The 22,018-nt window shown below is 44.0% G+C and overlaps 1 protein-coding gene across 1 annotated transcript in view; it reads left to right on the top strand.

Annotated features, from left to right (window-relative positions):
- Nucleotides 1–2,192: 2,192 nt before the first annotated feature.
- Nucleotides 2,193–22,018, top strand: part of LOC147107095 (transmembrane 7 superfamily member 3-like) — a 71,551-nt gene continuing 51,725 nt past the window's right edge. Inside the window, exons 1-3 of the mRNA XM_086008142.1 lie at nucleotides 2,193–2,368; nucleotides 10,831–10,985; nucleotides 12,896–13,043. Coding sequence (XP_085864268.1) covers nucleotides 2,248–2,368; nucleotides 10,831–10,985; nucleotides 12,896–13,043 — 424 coding nt within the window. The 5' untranslated portion in view covers nucleotides 2,193–2,247. The remainder of the gene's footprint in view (nucleotides 2,369–10,830; nucleotides 10,986–12,895; nucleotides 13,044–22,018) is intronic.

The raw sequence follows: 22,018 nt of genomic DNA, 5'->3' as shown, positions 1-22,018 counted from the left end.
GGGTCCCTGGCGCTGTGAGGCAACAGTACTAACCACTATGCCACCGTGCTGCCACCGAACATCATAATAAACGGATGATCTGGATTATACCTCAATGCTATTTGTGGGACCTTGCTCTGCAGAAATTGGCTACCGAGTTTCCCCACATTATGACAAGGTAGATGCAGAGAGGATGTTTCCCCTTGTGGGGAAATCTAGAACTCGGGGGCATAGTTTCAGAATAAAGGGTCGCCCTTTTAGAACTGAGATGAGGAGGAATTTCTTCTCTCAGAGGGTCGTAAATCTGTGGAATTCTCTGCCCCAGAGAGCTGTGGAGGCTGGGTCATTAAATACATTTAAGGTGGAGATAGACAGATTTTTACAAGATAAAGGAGTGAAGGGTTATGGGGAGCGGACAGGGAAGTTGTTTTGAGCCCAAGATCAGCCATGATTTTATTGCATGGCGGAGCAGGCTCGAGGGGCCGAGTGGCCTATTGCTGCTCCTATTTCTTATGTTCTTATGTTCTTATGAACATATGAATTGACAGACAGGAAAAGACCAGCTGGTCCATCAAGCCTGCCCCATATTCATGATGGCCGGAGCATCGTGACAAGACACTTCCCTTTGCCCCGCAGCCATGTAATCTTCTGGGAGAGGCAAAACACCAGAGAAAAACACAGGGCCAATAAGGAAAAATATACTCTAGAATATTTCTCTCTGACCTCCTCAGGCAATCGAAACCAGTCCAGGAGATCACACAGAACAAGTGTTATCTAAATTATCATATCTGTATGATGTGATCTCTGCTGCCCAGCTACAACAGTGACTACACATCAAACTTACTTCATTAGGTGTAAAGCGCTTTGGGACATCCTGAGGTTGTAAAAAGCACTAGATATAAATGCAAGTCCTTTCCTTTTCTTTGTAAACACGCAGCTTAGGTTAGGAACCCGTGTCCCGTTGCACTTTCAGTGCCATTATTTGTTTTGACATGTATATTCAGGACTGATTAGCTTTCCTTTTCTTTCTTGGTTGTCTTGTATGTAGGTTGGGGCTGGGGGAGAGCTGAGCGAAAGCCAATCCACACTATTGAAATTTATTTCCTCAATGGCCCTGAAATTGCGGTGTCTGTGACAGCGTACTCTCAGAGTACGCCACCATAATCCCTTTGATATGCCCTGCAAGTCCCGGATTTCCACATGCATCCACAGGGGGCTCCGAAAAAGCAATCGCTGGCGCAGAGTTGGGCTATGTGCCCAGCGACTGGCCAGCAATTGTCCACATAAGTCTTATGGTTGATGCAAGCAGGCATAGGGCCTGTTTGCATCAGTGTAAGGGGATATCTAAAGCTTAAATTAAACATTTATATATCCTAAATTATGCACATACACTGTATTAAATGAGTTTATGCAAATATTGGCCCATATTACAGGTTTAATGATGTTTAACATGATTATCAAAAAAAATAATTTTTATTGAGGTTGGTGCAATGAAGGTACTTATGAATAAAATTCTATTTCTGTAAATTGTATAATTATCAGATTTCAAGATTCCATTGCATATTATTAGGGGATTCCCTTTGTAAATGATTGAAATGGAATCCTCCTTTGTGATTGGAGGACCGGGCCAGCATGATCCCAGGTACGCTTCTGACCGGCCTGCGCCCCTGGGATCCGTGGGCCATTTACGCTGCCGTCCGCCTCGAGGCCTGAGACCGCAACTCTTCGCTGCCCGGCTGCCAGCAGGTACTTTCGTAGTTGTTTTGCGGGTCGGGGGCGTACTCTGGAGGTACGCCTCCGACCACAATTTCCAGGCCATTATCTAATTGATCCAGTATGTCACAGGGTTCGCATGAACCAATAAATGGTGTTAGTGACCCATTACAATGTAGAGAGAAGGACCAAAGATTTCAACTCTGACCAGTGAAACAAGAACGGTGTGACTAATAAAGCAATTTGTAAGGGTGCATCAAAATATATTACTTTTTCTACAAAAAAAAATGGGTGCTTATCATTGAAATAAGTGGGAAATAATTGGTGTTAACAAAAACGATCAGAATATTAATAAAAAAATGCAAGAATATTAATAGTAATGAAAGAATATTAATAATAATGAAAGAATATTAATAAGCATAATGCAGAAGCCACGTCACGTGACAGTGGATCATGCCAATTTCAGGATGTGACGTTGGTTCTGATACAGGCGTGGGCCAATGGGAGCAATTGGTGATAGTTTGATTGACAGGCGGACGCTGGCGAGAGTGGACGATGTGGGTACACTGGGCAGGTGTGCTGTTGCTCGCTGTGAGCGGAGCCCTGGGTGCCCAGAGCCACAGTCACGGGGTGCTGGCAGTGGATGTGCGGAGTCCGGGTCAGGTTGCAGTTGCAGGTCAGGTTGTTGAAGGCTGCACTGGGCGGATTGCAGCTGGTTCTGGGCAGCTCTTCCGCTTTGGCGAATGCCGAGCTTTTTCCTTCCCCCCCTCCCCAGCGCTGCTAACATTTGCTGTGCATTTTACATCAAACTAAAAGCTAATGGATGCCCCTTAAAACTACCAACCTTCTTTATATCTGCCCTGAATGAGCTGCTGCCGCTGACAGGCTGTAAACTTTTTTTTTTGAACTTGTTGGATTTTGAACTTTGTGTCTCTTTTTTAGTAGCTTTTGTTGATCACTTTCTTCCTTGAATTGTATGTCGTCATGCCTTTCATTTTAATTGCTTTCTTTATAAAGTTAGTGAGAAAGAACTTGTATTTAAGCAGTGTCTTTCACAATGTCAGCATTTCCCAACCTGCTTCATAACCAATGAAATATTTCTGAAGTGTGGTCACTGTTGCAATGCAGAGAATTGAACAAGTTCCCACAAACCGCAGTGAGATACTTGACCAGGTTTCCGTTAGTTTGCGTTGGTGTCAACCGCGCAGTCCGGGTGAAATCGGCCGAACCAGTGCAAAAATCGAGGAATTTTAAACGTAAGTTGCGTCAATCGTAAATTGAGCTTCCGCAATGTTTTAACGCTGGTTTCTGAATCATTTTGCCTGTGGCTGGCCCTGCCCACAAAACTGGCCATGCCCCCAGATCAAAAAAATGAGGATGGCGATTGTGCCCATTTGCAGACGTTTAAGGAGGGTCTTCAAATCGAGCTATTTTTCTTAGCGCAAGTAGGCACGTTTAAAAAATTTTATGTATTAAAAAATATTAAATTTACTAAGAAACTGACTACACCAATGAAACTACTAAATGGTTCAGTGTAGATGGATAAGGGAGAACCAGTGGATGTAGTGTATTTGGATTTTCAAAAAGCATTTGAGAAGGTGCCACACAAGAGGTTATTACACAAAATTAGGACTTGGGATTGTGGGTAATAGTGTGGATTGAGGATTGGTTAATGGACAGAAAACAGAGACTAGAAATAAACGGGTCATTTTTGGGTTGGCAAGTAGTAACTAGTAGGGTACCGCAAGGATCAGTGCTTGGGCCTCAGCTATTTACAATCTATATTAATGACATAGATGAAGGGACTGAGTAACATCCAAGTTTGCTGATGATGCAAAGTTAGGTGGGAAAGTAATCTATGAGGAGGACACAAAGTGGCTGTAGAGTGATATAGACAGGTTGACTGAGTGGGCAAGAACATGGCAAATGGAATACAATATGGGGAAGTGTGAAGTTATCCACTTTGGTAGGAAAAACAAACAAGCAGAATATTTTTTTGAATGGTGAGAGACTGGAAAATGTTTGCATTCAGGGACCTGGGTGTCCTTGTACATGAATCACAAAGTTAACATGCAGGTATAGCGAGTAATTAAGAAAGCAAATGGTATGTTAGCTTTTGTTACAAAGGGATTAGAGTATAAGAGTAAAAAAGTCTTACTACAATTATAGAGGGCAGTGGTGAGGCCACACCTAGAGTACTGTGTACAGTTCTGGTCCCCTTACCTAAAGAAAGACATACTTGCTTTAGAGGGAGTGCAATGAATGTTCACTAGGCTGGTTCCTGGGATGAGCGACTGCCCTATGAGGAGAGATTGAGTAGACTAGGCCTATATTCCCTGACGTTTAGAAGAATGAGAGGTGATCTAATTGAAACATATAAAATTCTTAAGGGGCTTGATGGTTCATGCTGGAAAAATGTTTCCCCAGGTTGGGGAATCTAGAACTCGGGGTCACAGTCTCAGAATAAGGGGTCAGCCATTTAGGACTGAGATGAGGAGAAATTTCTTCACTCAAAGGGTTGTGAATCTTTGGAATTCTCTACCCCAGAGAGCGGTGGATGATCAGTCGTTGAATATATTCAAGACAGAGGTCGATAAATTTGGGGGAATGAAGGGAATCGAGGGATATGGGGATAGTGCGGGAAGATGGAGTTGAGGCAGAAGATCAGCCATGATCTTGTTGACCGGTGGAGCAGGCTCGAGGGGCCGAATGGTCGACTCCAGCTCCGATTTCTTGCGTCGTTCTTCTTCATTTGTGATTATGCAAATTAACTTTAGCGGAAACTTGAACTGTAACCTAACCAGCGTACTTTGCTCCCATTTTCCCGATTCTGCCCAAAGCAAAAACTTAACCCCAATTAGTTTTAGTGATGGTGATTGAGGGATAAATGTTGACTCAGATACTGGGAAAACTTCACTGCCCCCCCCTTCACATCGTGCCATGGGATGGATCTCGTGCATCCACCTGAGAGGACAGAAGAGGCCTCTGTTTAAAGTCTCATCTGAAAGACGGCACCTCAGACAGTGCAGCACTCCCTCAGTACTGTACTGAAGTGTTGGTCTAGATTATGTGCTCAAATTTCAGGAGTGTTGCTTGAATCCATGACCTTTTTGACTGGGTGCACGTGCTGCCAATAAGCCCATCGGCATCGTGGAAACAGCTTCAGCTAGTTAACCCATCTTTTGCCTCCACTCCTAGAAACTTAGTGAAAGCTTTACTCTCGGGTCAAGTTAACTTGGTTCACATGTTGAAGTGATGTACGAGTCTGATCTTTCTTGTATATGCTTCAATAGAAATACTAAAAAACTCCATTCACACAGCCACAATTGCTCCTTCTACCTACCGTTCTGAAAACCCTTTTTAAAAAAAAAAAAAAAAAAAAAATTTAAACTTTAAAACTTACTTAAAATTTCTTAAAATAACTTCCCTCCCTTTCCCAAACAAAATTATTGCATTTCAAAAGCTCCACGATAAAATATATCTTCCTCCGCAGCCAATGAACAACTTTACACTTGCTTTTTTCAAGTGTAACTTCTAAGGACTTAACCTCACTGAATCCATCAGTGAAATCCACAAAGTTCACTGCGCAAGCGCTGCCTGTGCAGTCGCACGCGCTGTGAATAGACCTCGGGTCTGGAAATGCCGGCGTTCCCCGCATGCGCTGTTCCTGCTGAACGCCGGCATTTCCAACGGCCAGAAGCGTGAGTAACCCGAACATACTCACGCTTCTGGCCTGGAATTTCTGGCCCCATGTTTTAACGCTGGTTTCTGAATCATTTTGCCAGTGGCTGGCCCTGTCCACAAAACTGGCCATGCCCCCAGATCAAAAAAATGAGGATGGCGATTGCGCCCATTTGCAGATGTTTAAGGAGGGCCTTCAAATCGAGCTATTTTTCTTAGCGCAAGTAGGCACGTTTAAAAGTTTTTATGTATTAAAAAATATTTAATTTACGAAGAAACTGACTAGTGTACACCAATGAAACTACTAAATGGTTCAGTGTAGTATTTTTTAAAAGTCATTTGCAGTGATTTAAAATCCGGTTACAGGTGGAGGACTGGACACTTATTAAAAATGCTCACTTTTTGTGATAAACCCATTTTCAGCTGTATTAAAACTGCACGAGGTTACCACTCTTAAATATATCTAGGAACATTTTATAATACAAAGAAAAAATAAATGATTACGTTCTGTGCTGTATTTGTGTTGGTTTATTGACATCTGTTAGTCTTTTGAAGATGTAACTAGTAGGATGGATAAGGGAGAACCAGTGGATGTGGTGTATTTGGATTTTCAAAAAGCATTTGAGAAGGTGCCACACAAGAGGTTATTACACAAAATTAGGACTTGGGATTGTGGGTAATAGTGTGGATTGAGGATTGGTTAATGGACAGAAAACAGAGACTAGAAATAAACGGGTCATTTTTTGGGTTGGCAGGCAGTAACTAGTGGGGTACTGCAAGGATCAGTGCTTGGGCCTCAGCTATTTACAATCTATATTAATGACATAGATGAAGGGACTGAGTGTAACATCCAAGTTTGCTGATGATACAAAGTTAGGTGGGAAAGTAATCTATGAGGAGGACACAAAGTGGCTGTAGAGTGATATAGACAGGTTGACTGAGTGGGCAAGAACATGGCAAATGGAATACAATGTGGGGAAGTCTGAAGTTATCCACTGTGGTAGGAACAACAAAAAAGCAGAATTTTTTTTGAATGGTGAGAGACTGGGAAATGTTTGCATTCAGGGACCTGGGTGTCCTTGTACATGAATCACAAAGTTAACATGCAGGTATAGCAAGTAATTAAGAAAGCAAATGGTATGTTAGCTTTTGTTACAAAGGGATTAGAGTATAAGAGTAAAGAAGTCTTACTACAATTATACAGGGCATTGGTGAGGCCACACCTAGAGTACTGTGTACAGTTCTGGTCTCCTTACCTAAAGAAAGACATACTTGCTTTAGAGGGAGTGCAATGAATGTTCACTAGACTGGTTCCTGGGATGAGCGATTGCCCTATGAGGAGAGATTGAGTAGACTAGGCCTATATTCCCTGACGTTTAGAAGAATGAGAGGTGATCTAATTGAAACATATAAAATTCTTAAGGGGCTTGATGGTTCATGCTGGAAAAATGTTTCCCCAGGTTGGGGAATCTAGAACTCGGGGTCACAGTCTCAGAATAAGGGGTCGGCCATTTAGGACTGAGATGAGGAGAAATTTCTTCACTCAAAGGGTTGTGAATCTTTGGAATTCTCTACCCCAGAGAGCGGTGGATGATCAGTCGTTGAATATATTCAAGACAGAGGTCGATAAATTTGGGGGAATGAAGGGAATCGAGGGATATGGGGATAGTGCGGGAAGATGGAGTTGAGGCAGAAGATCAGCCATGATCTCGTTGACCGGTGGAGCAGGCTCGAAGGGCCAAATGGCCGACTCCAGCTCCGATTTCTTGCGTCGTTCTTCTTCATTTGTGATTATGCAAATTAACTTTAGCGGGAACTTGAACTGTAACCTAACCAGCGTACTTTGCTCCCATTTTCCCAATTCTGCCCAAAGCAAAAACTTAACCCCAATTAGTTTTAGTGATGGTGATTGAGGGATAAATGTTGGCTCAGATACTGGGAAAACTTCACTGCCCCCCCCTTCACATCGTGCCATGGGATGGATCTCGTGCATCCACCTGAGAGGACAGAAGAGGCCTCTGTTTAAAGTCTCATCTGAAAGACGGCACCTCAGACAGTGCAGCACTCCCTCAGTACTGTACTGAAGTGTTGGTCTAGATTATGTGCGCAAATTTCAGGAGTGTTGCTTGAATCCATGGCCTTTTTGACTCGGTGCATGTGCTGCCAATAAGCCCATCGGTATCGCGGAAACAGCTTCAGCTAGTTAACCCATCTTTTGCCTCCACTCCTAGAAACTTAGTGAAAGCTTTACTCTCGGGTCAAGTTAACTTGGCTCACATGTTGAAGTGATGTACGAGTCTGATCTTTCTTGTATATGCTTCAATAGAAATACTAAAAAACTCACACAAAAATAGATGTACATGGTCAACAAGCTTCTCTTGCAGTACATTTTTATGTCTGCCCTGTTTTGTTCTTGTTCAGACTTGCCGTTGAGCAATTACCATAAGTTTTTCTTGCAGATTAGGAGCAGCTGATTTTTCTAAATTAGATGTTTAATGTTTAGACCTTGGGATTCCACCTTGTTTCTTCTCAGCTGCTGTCGGTTTGATTTGTTTTGTGCAATATTCATTTACTTCCTGGGGATATCTTGGTGACCCAAGCTTTAACCATCAGCTCATCACTAAGGTGGTAATAAACCTGATTTGTAGAAAGTCTTTCAAGAAGTTTCCTGTCGTTTGTAATATGCATGATATATTTTTAATCTGTTTAGTTGTGCGTGTTAAAACACGCTATTATCCCTGGCATGTATAGTTATCAGTGATCCTGTAATAACAATCCTACACAGCATGGTCTACAGAGCAGTAGTGATACCCGCCCTCCTGTATGCTTCAGAGACATGGACCATGTACAGCAGGCACCTCAAAGCACTGGAGAGGTACCACCAGCGCTGCCTCTGCAAGATCCTGCAAATCCAACATCTGTGTTCTCGCTCAGGCCAACGTCCCCAACATTGAAGCTTTGACCACGTTCAATCAGCTCTGATGGACGGGCATATCATCCGCATGCCCGATACGAGACTCCCAAAGCAAGCGCTCTACTCGGAGCTCCGACACGGCAAGAGAGCCCCAGGTGGGCAGAGGAAACGCTTCAAGGACACCCTCCAAGCCTCCTTGAAAAAGTGCAACATCCCCACCGACACCTAGGAATCCCTGGCCCAAGACCGCACAAAGTGGAGGAGAAGCATCCGCGAAGGCGCCGAACACCTCGAGTCTCTTCGCCGGAAGCCAAGCGCAAACAGCGGAAGGAGTGCACGTCAACCTAAGCACCCCACCCACCGTCTGCCCCTACAGAGACTGTAGGTCCCGCTTTGGACTCATCAGTCACCTGAGAACTCATTTTTAGTGTGGAAGCAAGTCATCCTCGGTTCCGAGGGACTGCCTAAGAAGAATAGTAACAATCCTACACACAATATGGATGTGGTGTACCTTGACTTCCAGAAAGCCTTCGATAAGGTTCCACACAAAAGATTGTCATGCAAAATTAAGGCTCATGGGATTGGGGGCAAAGTATTAACGTGGATAGAGAACTGGCTGGCGGATAGAAAACAGAGAGTTGGAATAAACGGCTCGTTTTCAGAGTGGCAGGCAGTGACCAGCGGGGTGCCGCAAGGATCTGTCCTGGGACCCCAGCTGTTCACAATATATATAAATGATCTGGATCAGGGAATTGGATGCAATATTTCCAAATTCGCTGACGACACTAAACTAGGAGGAGGGGTGGGCTCTGATGAGGATGTCAGGAGGCTACAGTGCGATTTGGACAGGTTGGGGGAATGGGCGGATACGTGGCAGATGCACTATAATGTGGATAAATGCGAGGTTATCCACTTTGGGGGTAAAAACAGGAGGGTAGATTATTATCTAAATGGCAATAGATTGGGAGATGGGGAAGTGCAGAGGGACCTGGGTGTTCTTGTGCACCAGTCACTGAAGGAGAGCATGCAGGTGCAACAGGCGATTAAGAAGGCAAATGGTATGTTGGCCTTCATATCAAGGGGGTTCGAGTATAGGAATAGGGATACCTTACTACAGCTGTACAAGGTGCTGGTGAGACCGCATCTGGAGTATTGTGTACAGTTTTGGTCGCCCCATCTGCGGAAGGATGTTCTTGCCGCGGAAGGATGTTCTTGCCATGGAAAGAGTGCAACGGCGATTCACCAGGCTGATACCTGGAATGGCGGGAATGACCTACGAAGAGAGATTAAATAGTTTGGGCTTGTACTCACTGGAGTTTAGAAGATTGAGAGGGGATCTCATCGAAACATATAAAATTATGGCAGGCCTGGACAGGCTGAATTCAGAGAGAATGTTTCCAATGGCCAGGGAGCACAGAACCAGGGGCCACAGTCTAAAAATAGCGGGCAAATCATTTAAAACAGAGATGAGGAAGAATTTCTTCACTCAGAGTGGTGAGCCTGTGGAATTCCCTGCCACAGAGGGCTGTGAAGGCTAATTCAATAAATATTTTCAAGAGAGAATTGGATATATTTCTGAAGGCTAAGGGGATTAAGGGTTACGGAGAAAAGGCGGGGACGGGGTACTGAACTGGTAAGATCAGCTATGATCTCAGACGAGGATCAGCCATGATCTCATTGAATGGCGGAGCAGGCTCGAAGGGCCGAATGGCCTACTCCTGTTCCTATCTCTATGTTACTATGTTAATATCTCCCTCTTATTGCTAGCTTTTTTATAATTCTCTGCTTTTCCTATAAAGCTCAAATATACCCTGCTTCAGCATCTTGAACGTAATTTTCTGAGACTAGTCACTTGCCACACCATCTGCAGTAGTATCAATCATAATCACTGCTCTCAAAAGACCAGAACAATCTTTGTTTGATACTGCTAGATTTAAAACCAAGTTGGATGAAAATGGCGTTGTCTGTAAGCTACTGGTTATTTCTTCCTCCCACCCCACCATCTATGTATTTATTTTGAGATATAGATATATTTCCTTATTAGTTTTCATGACAAGTTCTTTCTTGTTCTGGTGCATTTTTCCACTGAGTTAACCTTCATGACAGGAAGAGAAATGGAAACCGCCTCTGGTTGGAAGATTATCTTCTGAAAAAAGTTAATAAATTGCAGCTTGAACATGTTCACTGAATTTTACTGCTGTTTGTGCTAAGTTTTTTTTAAAGGAAAGAGTGCATGATAGTACTAAGAGGATCCATTAAGATGCAGTTGAAAGCGAGCAGTAATGGAACGCACATTTGCTGTATTCAGCTGTTGTACAGTAGAAATTACCTTTAGCACTTACACTTTATGTACTTAAACAGGGAAGCTTGTACTTTTTGCTGGCAATGTGTTAAAGCAGTAGAGGCATAATCCAACTCGAGTGACTCTGCATGTGTTGTATAAAGAAAGTTAATCTTGCTTATCGCTGAAGTATGTCTTGAGAAAATGTTGTAATTAAAGTAATAGCATTGATGTGATTTTGCTTCTAATTCTCTCACTGTAGATCACATTAAAATTCCTCTTTTGGAGCCTGTTTCTGTCCTTTTGGAACCTAATGAATATAAACGAGTTGTGGTTACAAACATCAGTCACCAGACTGCCGCTGTGGTTACCCAAGTATACTCTCAGAAGCAGAATGTGACGGTCTCACTCTCTAAGGTAAGTAAGTGCATCTATGAAAGGCTAACATGGCCTCCCTCATCTGTACTTGCCTTTTTGATCTCTAATGTGTGTAAATAATCAAGTAGAGATGGCATGAAGGATGTGAATTATCTGCTGTTTATAGATTTTTGGTTTCACCTTTAAGAATTTTGATGAAATCAAAGTTTATGTAATACTATTCTTATTCTACAGCATAACATTCACAAAGTATGTGGCAGACACCCAGCAGTTGAAAATATTGCTGCCCGCAATTGTTTTTTGGAAATCAATTTCGATGGGGATCTTGATTTTCTTCTCTCCTTCAATACTCATTTGACCATTGGTTTAAAAAAAAACACTCAAGTACAGCTATAATTCTACTTTTTTATTTTATTCCAACTGGACTCGGTGGAATTGTGACTTATCAATACCAGGTGACCATCTGGTGAAGCAAAACACTGTTAAAACGATCAGAGGTATCTTGTAATGCAGTTTGGAAAGCCCATTGCCTGAAATGTTGTGCCCCGATTGAATCAAAGTAATAATTTAAAAAATGAAACAATACTTAGAATACAAGGAGCCATGGTCCTTAAATTTGTGAATTGAAGATGAGGAGGCACTTTGCTGGCTTTACAAAGAAACTAAGATTGAGTGGGAATTTGAGCCAGTTGGAATGCAAGCCAGTTTGACCAGATTGGGTTCAGGTCTACATGAAGCAGAAGAGTTCTCTGTTGTGGAATTCAAACCAAATCTGCCAACTAGTGTATCATCATTTGTACCCTCAGATTTTTTTGGTTGCTTTGACTGATAGCCAGATTTGATGGCTGGGGACAGTTTGAGTTACACTGAACATCTGCGTTTTAAGAATATTTTAATTTTAGCAATGAATGGTGGTGGTTCAAAGCAAAATTCTGCGGATGCTGGCAATCTGAAATAAAAACAGAAAATGCTGGAAATGCTCAGCAGGTCAGGCAGCATCTGTGGAGAGAGAAATTCGGGTCGCGGGATTCTCGCGGGTGTAAGTCCCCGACCTGCACTTACCTTGCGCGCCGGCCATTGTGCTGTGGGCCCCTGTGGAATTCCGATCCTGGGCCTCCTCCAACTGCTGGCGCGCAGTGCTTGCGTATCCCAGGGGCGCAGTTAGTTCAATGCGTCACCTGGGATCGCGTGGGCCATGGGGAGCCAATCGGAGCAGGGAATGATTCATTCATAAGTTTGACAGGAAGGGCTGTCAAACTTATTAAAAAAAACTTATAATCTTATAAAACCAAAACCTTAAACTTATAAAACCAAAATATCACTAAATCATCAAATAAAAAAAAATAAAAAAATCACATTTTAAAAATAAACTATAAATTACATGAAATAACTATTTTAAACAATTTAAATTTTTGAAAAATAATTTTATTTTCTAACGGGGCTAAAAATAAACTTACCTTGCTTTAAAGTATTTAAAAATATTAAACCTGTGGAAAAAATGTTTAAATTTTAATTAATTCACCACTTACCTTGTAAAAAGCAGGCCTTGCGACTACTTTTTACACATCTAACTTCTGGAGACTTACCCTCCCGGGAAAATCTGCAAATAAAAAAAAAATGTAAGTTCGATGCGCATGCGCAGCCTCTCCTGTGCACACGTTCGACCTCTGAACCCCTTCTTTCAGGGGAATGGAAGTGCCGGTTTGCCGTGCATGCAGGAAACCGGCACTTCCATTAGGCTTACGGGTGAGTACCCCATGCGTACTCACCCGTGGAGACCCGAATTTCTGGGCCAATGTTTCAGGTCGATAACCCTTCATCAGCTCTCTGGTTACCCAGCGTGCAAATCCTGTTCCGCTGTAACCTTTTGACATTTTAGGCAGACTTGCAATCTCAGCATGTCAGTGATACATTTTCAGGAAGTTGACTTATTTCCCTGTGTGTCTCAGTTCTTTCCTGCAGACTCGTCGTATACAAGCTCAAGTGCTGGTGTAGTGCTGATGTTGAAGCCAGCTGCTGTCAAGGCGACATTCTATATCCAAGCTGGAGAGGAGATGGTGTCAGCAGTTCTGTTGGCTCTACCCTACACTGCTCTAGGTATATAAGCTGTTATAGCTTTCTTGCCTTCATTATAGAAAACTGTAGTGTAAGACTGTCCAAGCTTTTGGTCTTCATGTGTGTCATATGTGCACACTATGGAGCTTTTTGACTACATATAAAGTTTAACCCACATTTTCATCAATTTGTATATATCTCAAGTTGCTCATGCTAACAGATCTTGGTGTTTAGTTTAGAATTTATCCACCAATTTGGAACAGTGCTAAGAGCAGCCTTTTCCGAATCTGCAAACTCTCAAATTCAAAACTGGACAAACCAGTGAATGTAAAATATAGGGGGAGAAATTCAACTCCTGGCCTCCTGTTTTGAGCCTGAAAAATGGGTGGGCAGCAGTTGAAAATTGGAAGGGTGAGGGTTGGGGCACCTTGGCCCACCCCATTGACACCAAGGTCTGGCCATACCTGTAAAAGGCCTGTACAGCTGCTTAAATGTGCAAATCTGAGCCCTACACCGGTTGTAGGATGCTGATTGCATAATTCAGGTACGAATGAGCAAAGTACATGCGATGCACGCTCCACCTTCTGTTAGACATTGAGTGGCCTAACCGGCCATCAGGAACTGTTGTGGCTGCTTAATCAAAGGCCCAGGAAATTTGAGTGTTTATTTTTGTGGGCCCAGGAGAAGCAGAAGTCCTCCTCCTGGACCCACAAATTATCTTTGGCCAGCTGTTGGTCTGTTTGAGGCCCTCCCCGTGATTGCCTCCCCTTCAGGCCCTCGTGTAACAGGCTGTATAAATCAGCAACAGCCTGTCTGGAGAAGTGCAGCTTCCTCATGTACTGTTCTTCAGATATATCCAGGATAGTGACTCTTGGCCTATAGACCCTGTGGGCTGTGTAAGGCCTTTGACGAGCAGGTCTCCATCCACGCCACCTATCTTCTGCTGCTGCTTGTCTTGGCTGTTGAGACTGAACCAGAACCTTGTTCGCAAGGTCAGCGTCCTATTTGATCCCAAGATGAGTTTCCGTCCCCAAGGCCGCCTAATTCCAGCTCTGTAATATCCCCTGTCTCTGTCCCTGCCTCAGCTCATCTGCTGCTGAAACCATGCTTTAGTTATCTCCAGACTCAACTATTCCCATACACACCTGGCTGACCTTTCCACCTTTCACCCTCCACCCTCCGTAAACATTAGCTCATCCAAAACTCTGCTGCCCATATCCCAACTCGCACCAAGTCATGTTCACCCCCTGTGCTCACTGACCTACACTGGCTCCTGGTCTGGCGATGCCACAAATTTGAAATTTTTATCCATGTGTTCAAATCTCTACATAGCCGCGCCCCTCACTATCTTTAGCCTCCTTCAGATCTACAGGAAACTTTCGATTTACCGGCACCTAAATAACCGGAAATCTCGGTTAACCAGCAAAATTCAGGAGTAGGTTTTACTTCATATTGTATTTGCCTTCCTCCGTCTGTTGCTGTGTAAGGGTGTTGCTAAGCTACAGAGACGCTTGGAACTTGTGGCCATTGTTCTACACTTGTTGCTAAGCAACAGGGTTTGTTGCTTTATACGGAGCTGTCAGCTCTCCCTACCTTTTACTATAGCGTTCGGTTATCTGGAATTTTTGATGAACTGGCACCACGTCGGTCCCGTCCGTGCTGGATTAAAAAAAAGTTTCCTGTACAACCCTCCCAGATCTCTGAGCTTCTCCAATTCTGGCCCCTTGTGCATCCCTGGTTTCCATCACCCTACCATTGATGGCCATGCCTTCAGTTGCCTAGACCTTAAGCTCTAGAATTCCCTCCCTAAACACCTCTGCCTCTCCTTTTTAACATGTCCCTTAAAACCGACCTCTTTGAACAAGCTTTTGGTCACCTGTCCTAATATCTCTTTGTGGCTCAATGTCTTTTGTTAATGCTCCTGTGAAGCGCCTTGGAGTGATTTACTATATTAAAGGTGCTATATAAATGCAAGTTGCTGTTGTTGAGGTTGCTTCTGCTCCTCTTCCTCCAACTTCTTAACTATCCATAGGAAGGAAGCCGAAATGTCACCCGTGATGAGCAGTGAGTGCTTAATCAGGGTAAGTTAGGGGAAAAAGTCACAAGAAGCAAATCTGGAAGCTCAGAACTGCCTACTACTTGCAGTAGCGCACAGATCCTAATGACCTGGGTACCTACAGGTGAGTGCCCCTTTAAATCTAGCTTCCACTCAGGTCAGCCAGTTTGTGAAGCCAATGCCATTATGTTGTACTTGGCAGGTTTGCTACTGGGTGGAGCTTCTGGCCTGCCCAATTAAAATGGTGTTGGCGTCCTTAACGTTGTAGGACCCCAATTTCTATTTATTAATGAGGCACCCGTCTGTAACCAGTGGGTGCGTTTGCCACCTTCATCAGCTCTGGAGTTCAAAAGGCGGTCGGTGAGTTTTCAGCATGAATGGGACAGTAAGTCGATTTTTAACCCCTCATCTTGGTGAGTTGGGGTAAATTTGGAGCAGTGGTCTGGAATAGGCTGTAAAAAATCCTGTGCAGTTCATAATTGCCAGTTTTAGCACTGTCTGTTGTGTAAGAGCACTGGAAGATATTGGGCCAGATTTTGCGGTAGATATAATGATGAGACTATCAGCCCTCACAGTTATTTATGTGGAAGTCAGACAGCAACTTCCGGCGACTGCACATGCGCGGTTAAATGTGGAAGTTGCTGTCAGAGATGCCCTGCTCCTCCAAAAGCTGCGCGATAATGGTATCTTGCCATCTGACTCGCCATTCAGTACATTGAAAGGCGTGAAGTTGCTGTGCTCACCTAATAGATAGGGACTAAACTCACCAGGAAAAGTTAGGGCTTGTCCATTCCAGTGTAAGTACCCTTTAAACGGTGTGATAAGTTTTAATTACTGCCAAACAGCACCTCTGGCACTGAAAATTTACTTTTACTGGTCTGGAGTCTCATTCCTTCAGATTTTAATTATACTTGGAGATGTAAAAAAATGTTTACATTTTATTTAACTTTCTTCCTCTTTCATCTCTCTTTATACAATCTTTCTCCCTCTCTATTTTGCTTTCTGTGCCTGATTTGACGTTGAATTCACTATTCTAACTGACGCTTCCTGGCTGAGGCACTGTGCTGCTTGTTAACGATTCTTCAATCTGATTGGTTAAGGAGATACATAGTTGCTTTCCCTGTTCACACAGGTCCCAGATGCTCTGTAGAGGGCGCTGCGCTTTTTAGATAGTTGCAACATCCAGTGCAAAAGCCCTGGAAAGTCTATCGGCAAGTGCAGGTGCAACGAATGACCAGTGACCCTTGTTTGCTGCTGAGCACAATTTTTGGCCCGCCCAATGTATGACTCTCTTGGACGAATTCATGGGGGAGAAATTAATTATAGCCCTGTTTGGGGCGCTAAATTTTAAAAGTTTGGAAAATTATTAATGTTTCTAAACTTTGAAAACATTCGGTTTTATGCTCCAAGAAGGAAGTAGAGCGCTAAATCAAGCGCTCCACTTCCTTCTTGGAGGGCAAATGGGCAGCAGGCAGGGCGGAGACTTCAGCAGCGCTGCACACTGGGCCGTGCAGCGCTGCCGTGCTCAAAGGCTCCTTCCCTCCCTTTAAAGGGAAGGGCCATCGCTGCAGGCTCTGCAATAGAAAAATTACCTACCTGGACCACCAAGGTAGCCGCGATCCCGCGCGATCAGCCTGGCACTCGAGCAGAGAAGCCGGGCTGATCGATCGCTGGCAGGCACCCGCGAAAAAAAGCGGAACAAGAAAGGCAAGTTTTATTTTACTTGCCTCGGCCATCTCTCCTTTAATCATCGCCACCCAGAAGCGGCCGGCCGACCGATGCACGGCGCCTGCAGCTTTCGGTGTTTTCGACTGGCGCAGCTGCAGGGGGCGGAAGTCAATTTCGGGTCCGGGGCGATGTGCACAGCGATGACATCACGATCTTCGGGCAAAGGAGATCGGGGCACAATGTAGTAGCACTGGCGCAAAAGTCCCGCCGAATATGGCGGGAGTCGACATCAGCGCCGTGTCGGTCGCAAAGCCATTTGCACCCCATTATCACTAACCGGAGGTGCAAAGACACCCAATTTCGCACCCCCCCCCCCCCCCCCATGTTTTTTATTTGCCTCCTACCCAATTTTTGATTGCTCTCTTCTCTTTCCCTTCCCCCACATGTGATGTCATTGCGTGATAACTAATGGATGGCCCCTTGCAGGGTATATTAATAAATTATTGTATTAATCCAGGTTCTATAATTAGTTCTGTGTGAGGATCTAATATTCACTAAATCTAATAATAACTCTGCAGTGGTACAACAGTTTCTTCCTGGGTGACGTAGCTCACTATACAATATAGGAATCTTGTAAATTTTCTCTTCAAATCCCTTCATGGTCTCGCTCTACCCTACCTCTCCATCCTTCTCCAGCACTACATTGTACCTTTAGTTCGCTCAGTGTACCGCACACTTTCCACTCCACTGTTCGTAGCCGAGCCTTCAGTTATCTTGCTCACACCATTAAAATTTCAGCCAAGCAACATTCAACCCACCTTCAAAAGCTTCCTTAAACCTACCTCTTTGTACCTTTAGTAACCTCCTCTAATTTCCTTAGTGCATTGGGATGTTTTGCTACATTCAAGGTGCAATATAAATGTAAGTTTTTTTTTGTTGTGAACATAACATAAGAAATAGGAGCAGGAGTAGGCCATACAGCCCCTCGGGCCTGCTCCGCCATTCAATAAGATCATGGCTGATCTGAATCTAGACTCACGTCCACTGCCCTGCCCTCTCCCCGTAACCCCTAATTCCCTTATCTGCTAGGAAAATGTCTATCTCCATTTTAAATTTATTTAATGTTGCAGCTTCCACAGCTCTCTGGGGTAGCAAATTCCATAGATTTACTACCCTCTGAGTGAAGAAGTTTCTCCTCATCTCAGTTTTGAAAGGGCAGCCCCTTATTCTTAGATTATGCCCCCTAGTTCTAGTCTCGCCCATCAGTGGAAACATCCTCACCGCATCCACCCGATCAAGCCCCCTCACAATCTTATATGTTTTGATAAGATCGCCTCTCATTCTTCTGAACTCCAATGAGTAGAGTCCCAACCTACTCAACCTTTCCTCATACGTCAACTCTCTCATCTCTGGAATCAACCGAGTGAACCTTCTCTGAACCGCCTCAAGAGCAAGTATATCTTTTCTTAAATATGGAAACCAAAACTGCACGCAGTATTCCAGGTGTGGCCTCATCAATACCCTGTATAACTGCAGCAAGACTTCCCTGTTTTTATACTCCATCCCCCTTGCAATAAAAGCCAAGATTCCATTGGCCTTCCTGATCACCTGCATACTAACTTTTTGTGTTTCATGCACCAGGACCCCCAGATCCCTTTGTACTGTAGCACTTTGCAGTTTCTCTCCATTAGATAATAACTTGCTCTTTGATTTTTTTCTGCCAAAGTGCATAACCTCACACTTTCCAACATTATATTGCATCTGCCAAATCTCTGCCCACTCACTTAGCCTGTCTATGTCCTTTTGCAGGTTTTTTATGTCCTCCTCACTCACTGCTTTCCCCCCCATCTTTGTATCGTCGGCAAACTTGGATATGTTGCACTCGGTCCCTTCCTCCAAATCGTTAATATAGATTGTAAAGAGTTGGGGTCCCAGCACTGACCCCTGCGGAACACCACTAGTTACTGATTGCCAGCCTGAGAACGAACCATTTATCCCAACTCTTTGTTTTCTGTTAGATTGCCAATCTTCCACCCATGCCAGTATATTACCCCCAATCCCGTGATTTTTTATCTTGATCAGTAATCTTTTGTGTGGAACCTTGTCAAATGCCTTTTGGAAGTCCAAATACACCACATCCACTGGTTCCCCTTTATCCACCCTGTATGTTACATCCTCAAAGAATTCGAGCAAATTTGTCAAACATGACTTCCCTTTCGTAAAACCATGCTGACTCTGTCCTATTAAATTATGTTTATCCAAATGCTCTGTTACTGTTTCCTTAATAATGGACTCCAACATTTTGCCAACCACAGATGTTAGGCTAACTGGTCTATAGTTTCCAGCTTTTTGTCTACTTCCCTTCTTAAATAAGGGTGTTACATTAGCAGTTTTTCAATCTGCCGGGACCTTTCCTGAGTCCAGGGAGTTCTGGAAAATGATCACCAATGCATCCACAATCCCTACCGCCACTTCTCTCAAGACCCTAGGATGTAGGCCATCAGGTCCGGGGGATTTATCCACCTTAAGTCCCATTATTTTACTGAGTACCATCTCCTTAGTGATTTTAATCATGTTTAGCTCCTCCCCCCTCCCCCCCCCCCCCCCCCCCCCCCCCCCCCCCCCCCCCCCCCCCCCCATTGCACCCTGTTTGTCCAGTGTTGGGATATTTTTAGTGTCCTCTACTGTAAAGACTGATACAAAATATTTGTTCTGCGTCTTTGCCATCTCCACGTTTCCCCCACTAGTTTCCCGGTCCCATCCTCTAAGGGACCAACGTTCACTTTAGCCACCCTTTTTCTTTTTATATAGCTGTAGAAACTCTTGCTATCTGTTTTTATATTTTTTGCTAGTTTACTTTCATAATCTATCTTCCCTTAATTAATCTTTTTAGTTATTGTTTGCTGGCTTTTAAATGCTTCACAATCTTCTATCCTCCCACTAAATTTGGCTACTTTATATGCCCTTGTTTTCAGTCGAATACTATCCTTTATTACTTTACTAAGCCACGGATGGCTGTCTTTTCTTTTACTCCCATTTTTTCCTCAGTGGAATATATTTATCTTGAAAGATGTGAAATATCCCCTTGAATATAGACCACTGCTCTTGTACCGTCTTACATTTTAATCTGTTTTCCCCAGTCCACTTTAGTTAATTCTACTCTCATACCTTCATAGTCTCCTTTATTTAAGCTTAGTATGCTGGTTTGAGATCCAACTCTCTCGCCCTCAAACTGAATTTGGAATTCAACCATATTATGGTCACTCATTCCAAGGGGATCCTTTACTAGGACATTTTTTATTAATCCTGTCCTCATTACACAGGACCAGATCTAAGATTGCCTGCCCCCTGGTTGGTTCAGTTACATACTGCTCAAGGAACCCGTCCCTAATACACTCTATGAACTCTTCCTCAATGCTGCCATGCCCAATTTGATTAGTCCAGTCAATATGAAAGTTAAAATCCCCCATGATTATAGCTGTTCCCTTATTACAAGCCCCAACTATTTCCTGATTTATACTCCGACCAACAGAGTTGCAACTGTTAGGAGGCCTATAGACTACGCCCACTAGTGACTTTTTCCCTTATTATTCCTTATCTCCACCCAAACTGTTTCACTATCCTGATCCTTTGACCCAATATCATTTCTGACTATTGCAGTGATTCCATCCTTGATTAACATAGCAACCCCACCTCCCTTTCCTTCCTGTCTGTCCTTCCTAATTGTCAAATACCCTTGTATGTTTAGTTCCCAGTCATGATTATCTTGCAGCCATGTTTCCGTAATGGCTACCAGATCATACCCATGTGTAGTTATTTGCACCGTCAACTCGTCAATTTTGTTACGAATGCTGCGTGCATTCAGATAAAGAACTTTCAAATATGTTTTCTGACAATTTATTCCTGCTTTTACCCCTTTTACTACTTTACCTTTATCATTATACATTCTGTCCCTTCCTGACACGCTCTGGTTTTTATTTCCCCCACTGCTACCTTGCTCTATTGCCTTCTCCGCTGTCATTTTTATTTTTCGCTCTCTTAAAACCGCCCCCCCACTAATTAGTTTAAAGCCCTCTCTACAGCCCTAGTTATTCGTTTCGCCAGGATTGTAGTCCCAGCACTGGCCAAGTGAAGTCCGTCCCAACGGAACAGCTCTCTCCTGTCCCAGTACTGATGCCAGTGTCCCAGGAAGCAAAACCCATTTCTCCCACACCAGTCTTTGAGCCACGCATTTAACTCTCATTTTATTTACCCTAGCCAAATTTGCACGTGGCTCAGGTAGTAATCCAGAGATTATTACCCTTGTGGTTCTGCTTTTTAATTTGGCCCCTAGCTGCTCAAACTCCCTCAGCAGAACCTCCTTCCTATCTATGTCGGTACCAACATGGACCACGACAACTGGATCCTCCCCCTCCCACTCCAAGTTTCTCTCCAGCCCAGAGGAGATGTCCTTAACCCTGGCACCGGGCACCGGGCAGGCAACACAGCCTTCGGGACTCTCGCTCTCGGCTGCAAAGAACTCTATCTATCCCCCTAATGATACTATCCCCTACCACTACAACATTTCTTTTAACTCCCCCCCCACTTGAATGGCCCCCCCCTCCACGGTGCTGTGGCCAGGTTGCTCATCCTCCCCGCAGTCCCTGTTCCCATCCTCACGGAGTAAGAGCCTCAAACCTGTTGGACAAGAGCAAGGGCTGCGGCTCCTCCAACACTACCTCCTGGACCCCCGTACCTGCCTCACTTCTAGTCACACCATCCTGACCCTGGCCACGGACTACATCTGAATTAATTAATCTAATTGGTGTGACTACCTCCTGATACACAGAGTCCAGGTATCTCTCCCCCTCCCTGATGTGTCTGTGTTTGAAGCTCAGACTCTAGCTCTTCAACACGGAGCCGGAATTCCTCGAGCAGCCAACACTTACTGCAAATGTGATCACCGTGAGCATCAATGGTGTCCACCAGCTCCCACATATTGCAGCAGCAACACATCACCTGATCTCCCATTCTATGTAATTAATTAAATGTATTAATATTATTTTTAAATACCCGCTGCCCCGATTCTAGATGATGAATATCGCACCTTAGGAACTATAAACCACAGAGTTTAAGCTTAAAGAGAGAAATACTTACCAACCAATCACTTACCCGCTTTCTGGTGACATCACACTTGGATTACTTTTTACCTCTCTCCTTCCCTCTGAGTTCCGAGTTCGGAGACTGGTAGGCCTTACCTGGTCTCTGGGGGCCTTTTATAGCCCCGCTCTGCGGCTCGAGTTTCCCACCGACG

The sequence above is a fragment of the Somniosus microcephalus genome, chromosome 15, assembly GCF_052327205.1.
Source record: "Somniosus microcephalus isolate GS21.2 chromosome 15, FLI_Smic_1.0, whole genome shotgun sequence".
Taxonomy (NCBI): domain Eukaryota; kingdom Metazoa; phylum Chordata; class Chondrichthyes; order Squaliformes; family Somniosidae; genus Somniosus; species Somniosus microcephalus.
Note: the sequence above shows the minus strand (reverse complement) of the source record. Positions and strands in the feature narration are given on the sequence as shown.